Consider the following 15,370-nt stretch of genomic DNA (forward strand, 5'->3'; position numbering starts at 1 on the left):
CTATGAAGTATTTCCAAAGAAATCCCCTATAAGGTACACAATGGAGAGTGGGTGTTAGGAATGTAAAAAGTAGGAGCTAGGCCTATGTGTAAGGGACGCTGATGGCGCTGTAGTCTAAAGCACTGAACCTCTTGGGCTTGCCAATCAGAAGGTCGGTGGTTCGAATCCTCGCGGCGGGGTGAACTCCCATTGCTCGGTCCCAGCTCTAGCCAACCTAGCAGTTCGAAAGCACACCAAAAAAAGTGCAAGTAGATAAATAGGTACCGCTCCAGTGGGAAGGTAAACGGCGTTTCTGTGCGCCGCTCTGGTTTCAGTGTTCCGTTGCGCCAGAAGCAGCTTAGTCATGCTGGCCACATGACCTGGAAAAACTGTCTGTGGACAAACACCAGCTCCCCCGGCCTGTAAAGCGAGATGAGTGCCGCAACCACAGAGTCGTCTGCAACTGGACTTAACTGTCAGGGGTCCTTTACCTTTACCTTCAGGCCTATGTGTGGGCCAATTTAGTAAGTTCCCCCCAAGACTTTGTAATAGTACTAAACCACAACCAACACCAAACCCCTTCTATTATGCTCACAATTTGTTGTTGTTGTTACTTCCCCTTTCCTGTATGTGTATGTGACAAGACTTATTTGTCTTGGATTGTAAATCAGATGTGACCTAACAAGGATGGCTGAAGTTGGAGTATGGATGGAATGTATCTTAAAAGCCCAGACAAGAATGGCTGGAATGGACCCATCATTCAGGGCTTTTTTGTGTAACCGGCCCATACCTTGGCATCATTCCTTGGTAGATCCTAGAATATGTTCCTAGGATATAATTTCTTTCTACAGAGCTGGCAGGTTCAAATGAAAAACAGGTTTGTGAGATTATAGCATGTCAGTTATCTAACCATTTGCTATGGGCCTTTGCTTTTCTACAGAGTGCCTCTGATGGCTTCTGGAAGTCTGTGGCAACCCATGTTCCAAGAGAGCCACATGAAATCCGTATCCTGAATCCATATTTCATCCAAGAGGCAGCTTTCAGCTTTATTGGCCTTCCTTTCAACAATGGTCTGATGGGCAGAGGGGTAAGTGTGCAGGAAGCTTACCCCCAATATGACACTTTATTTTGTGCTGCTGATAGAAAGCAAAATGTGAATTTAATCCATGATCCGTAGTCCTTTCCCAAAGCCACACTCATCTAATAGAGGTAATTCCTCTGGTCAGAGACTCTGTAACTTCTGTGTTTGTGCAGTGTCTAGCATACTGGTGCTAAATGTTAGATAGAACCTGTAATAGTAATTATCAGAAAGGTGATTAAAAAATGATAAAAATAGATTTCACAAATGAGGAATGCAAATTGCAGCGTTTCACAGAAAACAGGTATGACTGGGTCAGACGTGGTCATATGTGCTATATGTTTTAAATTGCATCAATACACATGATACTGCTTCATGTTGCTTGAGAGAGTATGTACTTATGTACTTCCCTGGCACATGGGGGAAGTACATTGTTTTCCCTCCTTCAAGATATATAAATCGAATATGTTGTTGTTATGTGAAATGGAATTCTCTCAAAATGAATGCAGCTGGAAGATGTCAAGATAAGTTCTTACTGGGACCTTTTGGGTCCCCAAAACGGTTTGCCACCAACCCTTACTACACTCCACGCAACTCAGTGATTTTCAGGGCCATGGAGCCTGTGCCCTTAATGAAGCAAAGGTGTTCATTTGCCAATGACTCCAACTGCTTGTCACAATATCAGCCACTTCCTTTTAAAATTTGTAGCGTCAAGTGACAGGTACTGCCAGTTACCTTAATATACATATTGTGAAATTTGCTGCTATCTGCAAGCAAGTGTAAGTAACTGGAGCAAAATTTACATTTTTGGTGAAAAGTTCTAGCAGGCGAGGACCAAAGGTGGACAAACTACCCTAGAAGAAGCAGGACATAGGGTCGATGGAAGAAGATTGGAAAAAATTTAAAATATATCTTCAGAAATTCTGTAATATAAAAGAATGTTAGAAAAGGTTGGAGAAGAATATTAGACCGTATTGGCAGACAGAGTATAATGGAATAAGTAAATATGAAGTGTAAAATAAAAGATAGAGGAGAATTAAATATTTTTGAATGTCAAAATAAGTAAATGAAAAGAAGGTTAGAAGGATTTGCTGGAGATACGATTTGAATTAGAATACAAAGCAGAGAAGTGAGAGGAAGTCACGGAAATAAGTAAATGAGAAAACGGTTTTAATGGTTTAAGTGGAATTTTTCTTTTGTTATTTTTTTTATTGTGATTTTTTGTCTTGTGTATTTTTCTTTGTATTGTGTGTTTTTCTTGTAGGATGTATGTGATTTGTAGGATGTATGGGATTTGTTTTTCTTTTTTTACTTTTTTCTTTTTCTGTAACCTTAAAATTTGAATAAATATTTTATAAAAAAAAAAAAATAGAAGAAGCAGGACATATCCCCCACCAGAAGATCAACTGTCAATCAACTGATGTCACTAATACATCAGGAGACCCATTTTCAACCTGCGCAATGCTTTGAAGCCCCACTTTTCCTGACAATCAGCCGGTTGTTCTGGTACAAGAATATACATGCTACTAGGGGCAGAGCATATTTGAGAAGTTAAATTGCAATCACTCCTTCCCTAGAGAAGCTAGACTGGCTCCCTCTTTGTTGTCCTTGTGCTGGCTGGTGAAGACTTTCTTGTTCCAACAGGCTTTGGGGCTTTTAATGAAAGGGCTGGTTTTAATAGATTTCATATATGTTTATAGTCAGTACGCAGAACACAAATATAAAAATGACCATCAGAAAATACACAATTAAAGTATTCTACTATGCATTCTACAATCATAATTTCAGCATATCTGTAAATAATGAGTTGCTTTGCTGTGTGTTAAAATCCAGCCTAATTGAAAATGAAAATGAAATAATGCAAGATGTCTTCCTGATGTTCAGTTCTGACTAATTTCCCACTTCTGAAGGTTAATTTTTAGGGGGAAAGAGCTTTGAATGTCTCATTTTATCTCTTATGTATGTAGAAACTAAACACCTGGATTACTTACATTTGTTTAAGAAAATAGTCAATCTCAGTAGTATCCCTGGCTTTCTCATCATTCTCTTTGAGTCGTTTTGGGTGCAATTATTCTTAATGACTGGAAGTGCATCTTACACCAAATTTGCATGTTCTTGATTTCAGAGTCTAATCACTAGATATTTTTTCTCCATGTCTGTCTGCATAAATAAACTGATTGAATTTCATCACATGACTCTTCGCCATCTAGGTGGTCTGACTCACTCACTCTCTAAGAAGCTTACTGCCTAGTGCTCTCTCATAGCAGGCCATGGCACACCTTTAGAAATCCCACCTAGCAAAGTGTATTCATTCCAAGTCTCCCATTTCATGAAAAAAACACACCTTCAAAATGTATTGTGGGGGTGGAGTATGCCAGAAAAGGAAGGGGAATGAACTCTCACGGGTCTGGGCTGATTCTTCTGTACAGGAAAATTGCAAAGGCTGGGATTGTTTACCTTAGAGAGGAGATGACAAACATCTCTATAATTACAAAGTCCAACAGGAATGCAGAGGGGCAATATCTAGCCTGCCTGCCTCATAGGATAAAAGAATAAGGGCCATTCTGTGAAGCAAAGAGTGAAAACTGAGATGAGGAAATATTTTTCTGCACAATGTCACCTTTAGATTGGTTGTCACTAGTACAAAAAAGTAGGATAACAAATTTATGAGGATTAAAAAAAACCACACAACTATGAGAATATACTTGGGTATATACTCAATAAAAAAAACAGTTTAACTGAAAATGATTCCAAATATTAATCAAGAAGCTTTTCAAAAGACATTATCTACCTTGCTGGGGGAACAAGAAAAAACATACTGTGGGGAAGGTGTTAAAATCTTCTTAACAGGCAACTTGTCCTGGCTGTATGCAACAATTGTTTATCTTTTACCCATTCCTTTGAATCAGATAATGCAGCCTAATGATGAAGACAGAATGCTGAAGCACAGAGCTGACCTAGCTGGGCAATTTGTCCTCTTCCAGCAAAAGAAACCCAGATATTTAAAAGGCATATGAGGAAGGGTCTCGGGAGGATCATTTACTTTTTCTATATATAATGACAGGGATATATTGTAACAGAAATAAATAGGACCTGAAGAGGCTTAAGGAATGTCTTCATGGTTTCCCATTCTATCAATTCTAGTACAGTGGTACCTCGGGTTAAGTACTTAATTCGTTCCGGAGGTCTGTTCTTAACCTGAAACTGTTCTTAACCTGAAGCACCACTTTAGCTAATGGGGCCTCCCGCTGCCACCGCGCCGCCGGAGCATGATTTCTGTTCTCATCCTGAAGCAAAGTTCTAAACCTGGTGAAGGTAGCTGATAGGTCTCAAACTCTCAGTGAGTTAGGGTCTTTCCCTACATGTGAAGACAGGCTCTGGCAGATTGAGTGGGTCAAGTGGTCAAGAGGGTGATTTCATTCATGACAGAAAGGCTTTGGGAGTGATCCCTGTGGAAAAATCTTCAGGAGAAGAAAAGGCTAAGGAATAAACCTGACACAAATCCTGAGTGGAGTCCCTAAGACGGTTGGATGGTGTCTTGTATACCTCCTTCCGGCAACTCTTGCAGCCAAGCTGGTGCCAAATGCATTGCTCTGAATTCCTTTAGACCACAAAAGCAAGGCCAAGAGTGGGGTCTTGTCATCTGGGCAGCCCAGGATCTCCATATACATTGCCCAGGCTTGCACTCCCAGGAAGTCACTATGCAGTTTGACTTCCCCCCGTGAGGCAAGTTCCATTGTCTCTTGAGACAGGCACTGCTGTGAGAAGATTTTCTATTTTAGCAAGGATTTCCCTTATCCAAATTATGCATGTATACATTCTGAGAATCCATTTTCCCCTACTTTCATTCTTATCAACAAAACAGCTTCTGATGAGGGGTTTTGATGTGTATGGTGGGTGACAAACATTTTTTTGCTAGCCTCTTTTTGCTCAGTTTATTTTTATTTTGAAAAACATTATCTTAAATACACATACAATTAAATTTCTTTGGAATGTAGAAAAGAGACTGCAGAAATGAACATGCTCTGAATTGAGCTTTCTGAGGTTTTGATAGGTTGTGTTACAATATCAAATTGGTAAAATCAACCAAGGAGGGCTTTAATTAGAACCTGATGTTTAACTTTATGAAAGTATGCTTGGGCATTTTTTTAAAAAATCTAGTTTATGAGACTTTAAGGAAAACAGATTTTTGCCAATGGCCTCTATCAGATGAAGTAAACGGTAAACTATTTGGTCAGATGCTTTGAACAAAAGCAAAATTAGCTATGCAGGTGTAGGACCTTAGAAAGTTAGGATCTTGTGCTACACATAGGGACAATTACAATCCCATCTGAGAACTTGTTTGCATCCACTTGGGACCTCCATGTACTCATGAGTTATACTTTAGTGCACAACTGGAATGCATGAAGCAACCCCAGGGAAAAGGAGGTTGGCTATGAAACAGGGTTTCTCACAAAAGCATTGTACCTTCCTTTGTATAGACTGTGACACCTATGAGCTGCTTGTTACTGTATTACTTTAGAGCAGAGGCAGTGGGAATAGGAGTGATTTGCAGCACCATCCTACCAAATGGATGCCAAGGGTAAATCTTTGCCATAAAGACACTGCAGAGTCCTCTTCATGTAATGTGCAGCTTGCTCTTTAATCTTTGTGGTATCTTAAGAGTCAGTTAACCAAACCTCCTCTTTTTGTCAAGAACTTAATTGAAAAAGGTACTGGGGAATTAATGAAAGATAATATGTAATGAAAGTCCTCTCACAAAGTGTCTATCTTGAGCATGTCCAGAATTGTACAAAAAGGCACCAGCAAAGCATAAGGTCAGGCAGAGGCTTGAAGTAGATCATCTCCTTAATAACTAGGGCCAATCTGAAATCCTTATAAAGGGCCGTAATATTCCATACCTCTTTCCAAGCTTAAATAAACTTCAGGGCGCTGCTAGCACACCACATATGGTAACAATGTGCTGCCAATTAACTTCGTAATTTTAGGGGGGTTTTCAGCAGGGTTGAGAAGGCTGAGTGAAATGGTTCAAGGCTGATCTCAAAGTGTTTCTTCCAGGATTTAATAAATGGTTAAATGCAGGAACATTCTCCACTTTGAGACTATAATTTGTGCCAGATGAATCTGGAGAATACTGTGAGGTACAATAGTGCATAGACATCAAAGATGGCTGAAAGATTCATTCAGTTGTTTGAGACTTGCTTTCTAGGCAGAATTGGATAGGGTGTGTGGAAAGTGGGGAAACTTCAGTGTGTTGTAGGCTTTTTAGTGATATCTGCCTCTGGATTGAGAAGTGGGTGAGCCAAGCTTTCAGGGCAAGACCATCAAATCTTTCTCCTTCCCTTAACACTGTCAGCATTATTTGGGGGCATAAAAGAAACTTTTGGTGCAGGACTTTAAGGTAGGGTATTGGCAGCATGTCACCCCACTGCTCAAACTGCACTGGCTTCCATATTGTCTTTTGGGCCCAGTTCAGAGTGCTGGTTTGGACCTTTAAAGCCCCATACCAGTTAGGACCCGAATATCTGAGGGATAACTGTCTGAATCACCCTGCTCATTAAGGTCATCCATAGAGATCCACTTGTCGGTTCAAATACATGTTTTGAAACAAGGAAGAGACTTTACCTGCTTTCACTCCCATACTCTGGAACACCCTGCCCTGGGGAGGTTTGTTTTGCCCCCTGTTTGTATGCTTTCCACTAGAGCAGTGGTTTCCAGTTAGCTAAGTACTGCAGACCCCCTGCTTTTCAAAAGCCAAGCCACGAACCCCCTACTTTTGAAAATGTTATCTATGTGGTAGTTTTTATTATGTGCATAGTGCCAGCATAACCCTCCAACATGTCCCAGCACAAAACCAGGACAGGCATCTTCCAGCTTATAATTCTTTCAGGTAAATAACTAAAGACCACTACTTCTAATTAGCATTCAGGGTGCATCCTTATAAATCATTTTTTGTAGCAGATTGATTACGCAGAGTAATTCACACTCTTATCTTTTCTGTCCTTGCCACTATCATTCCAATTATACAGAATGGAAACTAATGTTAGTAGAGATAGTATCTAGCTCTCTGTGTGGTCTTGGGTAATTCATGAGCTAGGCTTTAGTTGTCCTTTCAGCCAGTTTGTTGCTCTAGTGAGAAATGACATCCATAGGAGTGACTGAATTCAGCTGACACATATTGATGCTGTGCTCATGACCTGGCTTGTTTACCTGCTGTAAATGTGTGTTGCATTTGTAACTGTTCAGCATTGATTTGAGCCTCAAAAGCTGGAAGAAATGCTAGATCTTTGACTTTCTCCATTCTCTTCACTGTTAATTTATCGAATTTGTTGTAAGATACCCTCCCAATGGAGACAATGCCTGAAGACATTGTTGGAAGCTGCCCAGAGTGGCTGAGGCAACCCAATCGGATGGGTGGGGAATGATGATGATGATGATGATGATAGCAGCAGCAGCAAAGGAGACGCAGATTTCTGATATATGCTCCCATCTTCTTTTTCTTCTCCACACGCAGGCTACATTATCTTCATCTAATCGAGAAATGAAATCTATACTCACACTCTATTGGGATTGTAGTGGGAGTTACTCTGGCACTATACCAGTGCAACAGCCACCATATCCAATATATTCTCGGCCCTGAAAAGGGGCGGGAGGGGGAGATAAACAACTAGAAAATATAAAAAAACCTCATAAAAATAGAAGACATGACCATAGAGTCTCAGTAGACTCTGCAAGTGCCCCATCAATCAGGATCTGTGGTGCTGCCACCCACATGCTACCCGCACATGGAGAGAACCAATTAATTGATGATGATGGGGACACACGCCCCACAGCTCCATAGCACCTCCCCTCCATCAGCCCCAATCACATAGCCTGCAATGATCCCACTTTTTCCAGTCCTACATGCAGAAGTTTTAATCCACTTCTGCTACTCACACCCAGCATTTGTAGCACAGTGCACAAAAGGGGAAGACGAGGAGCCCTCAAATTACAGCTCCAACAGTTTCCTGTGTAGGACACCCGTACAGAGCACACACAGCCATCTTTGGACAAGGGCCAAAGCAGCAGTGAGATTCTAATAGTTACCCGTCCCAAAGAAGCAGTCTGTAAGAAGTGGCTTCCTGACTTTGACCAGGGGCATGTTTGCAGATGAATCCAGGGTTTTTGGCAGAAGCTACGTACTACTTATTTTGGTGGCCAATCTGGCTGGATGTCAGATAACTTGCCTCTTATCTACAAACATCCATAAAGCAGGTTTAGTTTCCTGCGATGATGGGGTGGCCAAAGGCAAGCCAGCTTTGAATGGCAAAGGGCACAGGCAGTGACTGTTGGTAAGCATCACAAGACAGTTTGTCCACCACAGTTAAGAGGCCACAAGGGATCTGTGACTAATCAGAACTCACAACCGGATGATTGAGGTGTCCCTCATAAGGAAAAGAAGAATGCATTTTTAGACTTAATCCACTTACTGGTGGAAGATGTTTGCTGTAGGAAGCCTTTTTCCCCTTTCTTGAAATTAATTCATTAATTAATAGTTGAATATAGGTATTGGACTATATGCTTGTGTCAGATATGGCAAAGGTTCTGGGAATTAATTAGACTTGCGCTTCTGTTGCAGATTATGCAAATACCCACTCACATACTTGGCTACTGCTGTGGGAGTAAGATTGTTTTCCTCTGGTATGTTTGTAGTAGCACCACACAGGTTGCTCAGAGCAAAACCAAACTAGGCACACAGTTCTGGTCATATGTAGTGTTCCAGATAAATGGAATTTCTCAATAATGATGCACCCATGCAGCAGCATTCATTTCTCTTGTGCACCTTTGAAATGCCTGTCCCCTTAAAGTCCAAGGAACACTTTACTAAATGAGCAGTGGGTGGAGGAGCACTGTACCCAAGGCCATCAAACTTACTGCCATTCCACCATTCCACTAGTACAGAGGTTTTCAACCTTTTTGAGTCCACAGCTCCCTTAACCAATTACAATCTTTCTGGGGCACCCCTGTGCAGCTCAGGAGCCCTGTTATGTCACCTCTTGCCTGCTGTCCCCCTTTCTTGAACAACCTACCTTGTGGAGTGTTCCCTCAGCTGCTTCTTCTCTCCCCTCCTTGGGAGTCCTCCAGGCAGCTGCTGCTCCCCCCCCCCCGTCTCTGAGCTGCCCCCCTGCCCCCAAAGAGAGATGCCTCCTCACTCTGCCCCACAGGGGCCTGGGACATGTCTGGCCATTCCCAACAGCAAGGGCTGGCAGACTGGTTGGCTGGGGTACCTTGCCCACTTGCTTGCCTGCCGACAGGCCGCTTCAGCTCCTGGCAGCCAACACCTCCTGACCAGCCCCAGAGGCACCATTCGCCTGTGGAGCTTGTAGCCAGGGCTGCTGCAACAAACAGCTGTTCAAGCCTTTGGGAGGCAGAGAAATGAGAGGGCATCAGAGGAAGGAGGGAAGGAAAGAGGGACAGAGGCCAGTGTTGTCCATGGAACCCCAGAGTGCCATGGCACACTGGTTGAAAACCACTGCACTAGTAGGATCTGAAGGCAGATCCTACTAGGGTGGGGGAAAGGATTCCTTACCAATCACTCTAGCAACAATGCATGCAGCAGTGCCAGAGCTCTTTCTGAACAGTATCTGGGATGAAGGAGATCCTGAAAAGGGGAAGGCAAATGTGTGGGGCAGTCTGAAACTATCTTGTACCTTGGACACTGGTTGAATAGACAGCAGGGTAGCATGTGCAATGTCTCTTATGGCACAAAACCAAGTTTGGAAGACTTACTGTTTGTCATGGAACTTGAAAGGATACAGAAGCCTGCCTGGAATGGTTAGTTCAACAACCCCACAGAGGAACAGCGGGGAACATCCTGGTCATTGCTGCTGATCATGGGGTGGGCCTCTCTCACGATCAGCATGGAATGGAGTGTGGGATATATTCTAAATCTGGGAGAGAGCAGCCTGCAGAGAGCAAAGGAAGTAACAGAACAGAAATAAAAAGCAATAATTAGGAGCAGGCGCACATAGTCCCTGGACCTAGATACAAGTATGATTTTTTTAAGGTTAGAGAGGAGATGGAGGTGTCACATGGGTGCTTAGTTAGTACTCATGCATCAGCCTCCCCATCACCACCTGAGTATACTTCCACATTCCCCATGGAGTTTGCAGGGGAACTCTAACATTTGCAGGCACAGCTTGCATACAGGCTGTGATACTGCAAGTTATAAGTTCTCACAGGTGTTTGGCCAGTAGCAGCAATGGTTAGATCAGAGTGCCTCGCCCTTGCCAGCAGAGAGTTTAGTTGATATGGGAGGCACTGCTCTCTGCTGTTGGGATGGAACAGTGCTAGTGCAATACAGTTGAGAAAAAATGCAGTAAAGGGGTGCGAGACATATAAAATTGCTGCAGCAGTTATACATTATTATAATATGTGATCCTTCTTGTTAGCTATACAGGGTACTCTGTCCTGCCCCCCCCCCATTGGAGTGGAATGGGAATTGCTGTTGAACATTTGTGTCTGGAGTCTCAAAGTGTAGTATCAGGGAAATATTAGTAATGTGTGTTGTGAGGTCAGGCTATTTTGTGCAAAGTCCTGTTCCCATCACCAAAGTTCCCCTGTGAGTTGTAGTCCCATAGCACATACCCTTGGAATTGTGATCTTTCACTGTGGGGTTTTTATACTGTGTGCTGTGATTCGGTTCTAAGTTACACCATGTCCTGTTCCTTGTTGTGGCTAGGCAGTTGTCAATGCAGGGCTGTTTCTTTTATTTTCCTCCCTCCCATTGAAGTCAGTAGAAGGGAGCTTTGCTCCAGGTCTGGGGCTGGTGCAAAGGTGTGCCATTAGTGAGGTGTGTTTCTGTGGATTAAAGAGGTATAGCGTTCTCTTTTTTTTATATAATATTTATTAAAGTTTTGAGATATTACAAAAATAAGAGAAAAAAGGGGGGAAAAAGGAAAAAAGAAACAAAAATGAAAATACAAAGTAAAAACAGTTAAAAACAAATCAGTCTTTCCATATCTTATCTTTCATTTGCTTGTTTCCCTGACCTCCTCACACCTCCCTTTTTTGTATTCCAGTTCAATTAGTTAATTCAGCAATTCCTTTCCCTTAAAGAGGTATAGCGTTCTCGTCCCATGTACTGCCCATAACCCACCCATGAGTCCATCCAGTTTCAACTGGGGTGTCTTCACTGCCATAATAGCACTGCCAGCAGTATGTACCACTGATATATCAGATGACTTTCACCAGATTATCCACTATTGGCTCAGTTTTATGTGAAGCAGCAACCATCAATTGCTCCAGACTTATTGTCCAGTCTTTCCCTGACCTATAAGATCAGACCCTGTCTTCGTTTGCCTGACTCTCCTGAATTCTTGTGTTCATATGCTTGTATTGCTGTTTTACTGGTTTTCTGATGTATTTTTGTTTTAATTACACTGTTTGTTGTTTTTAGGCTGTACTCCACTTAGAGGTTTTTAAAAATTAAAGTGCTTTATACACGCATAAAGAAAGAAAGAAAGAATATCAATTATGGCAGTGGCATATTTGTTGTTCTTCTGGTATAGTGGAGCATCTTTCAAATCCTGCAGTCCCTCAACCAATGAATAGGTACAGTTGTGCCTTCATGCCAGTGAGTAACAGGCCTGTGGGAAGGGTTGGTATCTCCACTTCTTGCAGTGGTGCCAGTTTGCCATGGAGCTTAAAATAGTTTACTTTACATTTTAAACTCAAAGCATGTAATTTAAAATCTCTAGAATTCTACCTTTCATTTTGAAAATATGTGTGTAGCTTAAAGACATTCTATTATAATATAAATATAAACTGCAGAATAGGCTTTTGGGCCACATAAAATTCTACTGGATTTTCTATCTCCTTATGAAAGGTAGCTAGCTGCCTTATACCAGGACAGATTATTAGCGCATCTAGTTTGGCTCTAAGTGCTCTGTGTGCCTGTTCAAAATCATCCGGAGATTATGAGGGCTGGAAGCAGTGATTTCAGCTATGAGGCAATGAAGTGTGCAGGATCATTCCCTTCCTTCCACTCCCTCATCAAAAAAAGGAGTGTAAATTAATTCTCCTATTTAAGTTTTATGCATCTTCAAGCTTGTTGCTTTTATCTATATTTTCTTTTTCCAGTTCTTTTATCTGTTTGTCATGGATTTGGCTTAATTCTTCTGTTGCTATAGTTGTTTTTGTTAGAATCAAGCCTTGTGTTATGTTCTGTTAGTTTCATTTCCATGTCCTCATGACCACTGCTCCTTGTGCATTTTTCTAATCTATTGGTTGTGCCGAAGAAGATTCCAGCAAAACAGTCAGATTATCCGGGATCACTGTCCTACGTTGTTACTCATTTACTACCTCAGCACCATGAACGCCTAAAAAGTTTACCGCTTAGCTCACAGGATAGCTTCTATTACTTTGTTTCAACCATAATAATAATAATAATAATAATAATTTATTATTTATACCCCGCCCATCTGGCTGGGCCTCCCCAGCCACTCTGGGTGGCTTCCATAGAAACTAAAAATACAGTAAAATATCACACGTTAAAACCTTCCCTGAACAGGGCTGCCTTAAGATGTCTTCTGAATGTCAGGTAGTTGTTTATCGCTTTGACATCTGCTGGAAGGGCGTTCCACAGGGCGGGCGCCACTACCGAGAAGGCCCTCTGCCTGGTTCCCTGTAGCTTTGCTTCTCGCAATGAGGGAACCGCCAGAAGGCCCTCGGCGCTGGACCTCAGCGTCCGGGCATAATGATGGGGGTGGAGACGCTCCTTCAGGTATACTGGACCGAGGCCGTTTAGGGCTTTAAAGGTCAGCACCAACACTTTGAATTGTGCTCGGAAATGTACTGGGAGCCAATGTAGGTCTTTCAAGACCGGTGTTATATGGTCTCAGCGGCCGCCCCCAGTTACCAGTCTAGCTGCCGCATTCTGGATTAGTTGTAGTTTCCGAGTCACCTTCAAAGGTAGCCCCACGTAGAGTGCATTGCAGTAGTCCAAGCGGGAGATAACCAGAGCATGCACCACTCTGGCGAGACAGTCCGCAGGCAGATAGGGTCTCAGCCTACGTACCAGATGGAGCTGGTAAACAGTTGCCCTGGACACAGATTTGACCTGTGCCTCCATGGACAGCTGTGAGTCCAAAATGACTCCCAGGCTGCGCACCTGGTCCTTCAGGGGCACAGTTACCCCATTCAGGACCAGGGAATCCTCCACACCTGCCCGCCTCCTGTCCCCCCAAAACAGTACTTCTGTCTTGTCAGGATTCAACCTCAACTGTTAGCTGCCATCCATCCTCCAACCGCCTCCAGACACTCACACAGGACCTTCACCGCCTTCACTGGTTCTGATTTAAAAGAGAGGTAGAGCTGGGTATCATCCGCATACTGATGAACACCCAGCCCAAACCTCCTGATGATCTCTCCCAGCGGCTGCATGTAAATGTTGAAAAGCATGGGGGAGAGGACAGAACCCTGAGGCACCCCACAAGTGAGAGCCCAGGGGTCTGAACACTCATCCCCCACCACCACTTTCTGAACACGGCCCAGGAGGAAGGAGCAGAACCACTGTATGACAGTCCCCCCAGCTCCCAGCCCCTCAAGACGGTCCAGAAGGATGTTATGGTCGATGGTATCAAACGCCGCTGAGAGATCCAGCAGAACTAGGAAACAGCTCTCACCTTTGTCCCTAGCCCGCCGGAGATCATCAACCAGTGCAACCAAGGCAGTTTCAGTCCCATGATGAGGCCTGAATCCTGACTGGAAGGGATCCAAATGGTCCGCTTCTTCCAGGCGTGCCTGGAGTTGTTCAGCAACTGCTCGCTCAATCACCTTGCCCAAGAATGGAAGGTTTGAGACTGGGCGATAGTTGGCCATCGTGGCCACATCTAAAGATGGTTTTTTAAGAAGCGGTTTAATAACTGCCTCTTTCAGCGGGTCTGGGAAGGCTCCCTCACGGAGGGAAGTATTCACCACCCCACGAAGCCCATCGCCCAGTCCTTCCCGGCTAGCTTTTATAAGCCAGGATGGGTAAGGATCCAGGAGACAGGTGGTTGGTTTCACTCGTCCAAGCAGCCTGTCCACATCCTCGGAGGTAACAGATTGGAATTGATCCCATTCAACTTGACTAGACAAAACTCTAGCACTCTCCCGCCCCGGCCCTGCTCCCACGGTGGAGTCTACTTCTTCCCGAATCTGGGCGATTTTATCTGCAAAAAACTTTGCAAAATCATTGCAGGAGAACATGTGGCCCGTACTGGGCCCCGAAGTTGCAGGTGGTTCCGCTAAATTGTGAACCACCTGAAAAATAGACTTATTATACTTCTACGGACTTTCAAAGATTGACAGATGTGTGTTCATTTGTTTTCAAATATATTAGAGAATTTACAAGTGTACACATTTTGTTTTTGTTGTACTAAATCATGTATATTGTGCAATAAGAACTACAGTGCTATCTAGTATTCTAGTCCTTGTGTTGCTTGTGTTGTTTGTTGTGTTAAGTTTGCAACACAGGGGTTTGTTGTTCTGTATTGGTGATGCTTTCTAACTTGACTATAAATTACTTGTAGTCAAGGTGAGAATGGATACGGTCAAGTTTGATGATGACACCAATTGTTCAGGTTGATAAAAACAAAAAGTAATTGCAAGGAACTCCAAAAGGATCTTTCCAAATTGAGTGAATGAGTGATATGTGATTCAGTGTAAGCAAATGTGAAGTGATGAATATTGGGGCAAGAAATCCTAATTTCATGTACATGCCAATGGGCTGTGAACTGGTGGTGAGTGATAAGGAATGAGACCTCAGGGTTATGATGGATATTGATTACAGTGTTGACCCAGTGTGCAGCAGCTGTGTAAAAGGCAAATTCCATCTTGAGGATCATTAGGAAAAGGATTGAAAATAAAACTGCCAATAGGATAGTGCTGTTTTTTCAGTTATACAGTGTGACTGTACTTGGAATACTATATGTACTTCTGGTTGCAGCAACTCCCCTATGAAGAAAGGTTACAACATTTGGTGGTTTTTAGTTGGGGGGGGGGGGAGCAAGTAAGTAGAAACATGAAAAAAGGTATCCATTGCAAGTATCCATTGTGAGAAGCAAGTGGATAGAGAGGCTTTTCCCACCTGTCTAATGTCCAGTGGAGCTGACTCCAGGGCAGACAAAAGGAAGTGCTTCTTCACACAGCACATAATCTATTAAATATATTTCCACTCGATTTAGTGATGGCCACCAACTTGGATGGCTTTAAAAGGGAATTAGGCAAATTAATGGAGAATAGGGCTATCAATGACTACAACCATCATGGTTTTGCATCTAGCATCTGAGG

General features: G+C 42.9%; 2 protein-coding genes across 13 annotated transcripts in view; one reads left to right on the forward strand and one right to left on the reverse strand.

Moving 5' to 3' along the window:
- ST3GAL3 (ST3 beta-galactoside alpha-2,3-sialyltransferase 3) overlaps positions 1–15,370 on the forward strand; it is a 188,531-nt gene that overhangs the window by 141,235 nt on the left and 31,926 nt on the right. For all 11 annotated transcript variants that reach the window (XR_013987441.1, XM_081009497.1, XM_081009498.1 and 8 more), the window contains one exon: positions 920–1,066. Coding sequence is in view for 10 of the 11 variants with exons in the window: in XM_081009497.1 (XP_080865623.1) it covers positions 920–1,066 (147 nt within the window). In the remaining variant the exon portion in view is untranslated. The remainder of the gene's footprint in view (positions 1–919; positions 1,067–15,370) is intronic.
- LOC308479108 (uncharacterized protein) overlaps positions 7,278–15,370 on the reverse strand; it is a 46,596-nt gene continuing 38,503 nt past the window's right edge. The window contains exons 2-3 of one of the 2 annotated variants that reach the window (XM_081009574.1): positions 9,827–10,002; positions 7,278–7,587 (exon numbers count right to left, since the gene is read on the reverse strand). The gene's annotated coding sequence lies outside the window, so the exon portion shown is untranslated. Of the gene's footprint in view, positions 7,588–9,540; positions 10,003–15,370 lie in introns of those variants that run through there. The other variant, XM_081009573.1, reaches the window with a different exon arrangement.

Source organism: Podarcis pityusensis (genome assembly GCF_964106645.2).
Source record: "Podarcis pityusensis genome assembly, chromosome: 6".
NCBI classification, from domain to species: domain Eukaryota; kingdom Metazoa; phylum Chordata; class Lepidosauria; order Squamata; family Lacertidae; genus Podarcis; species Podarcis pityusensis.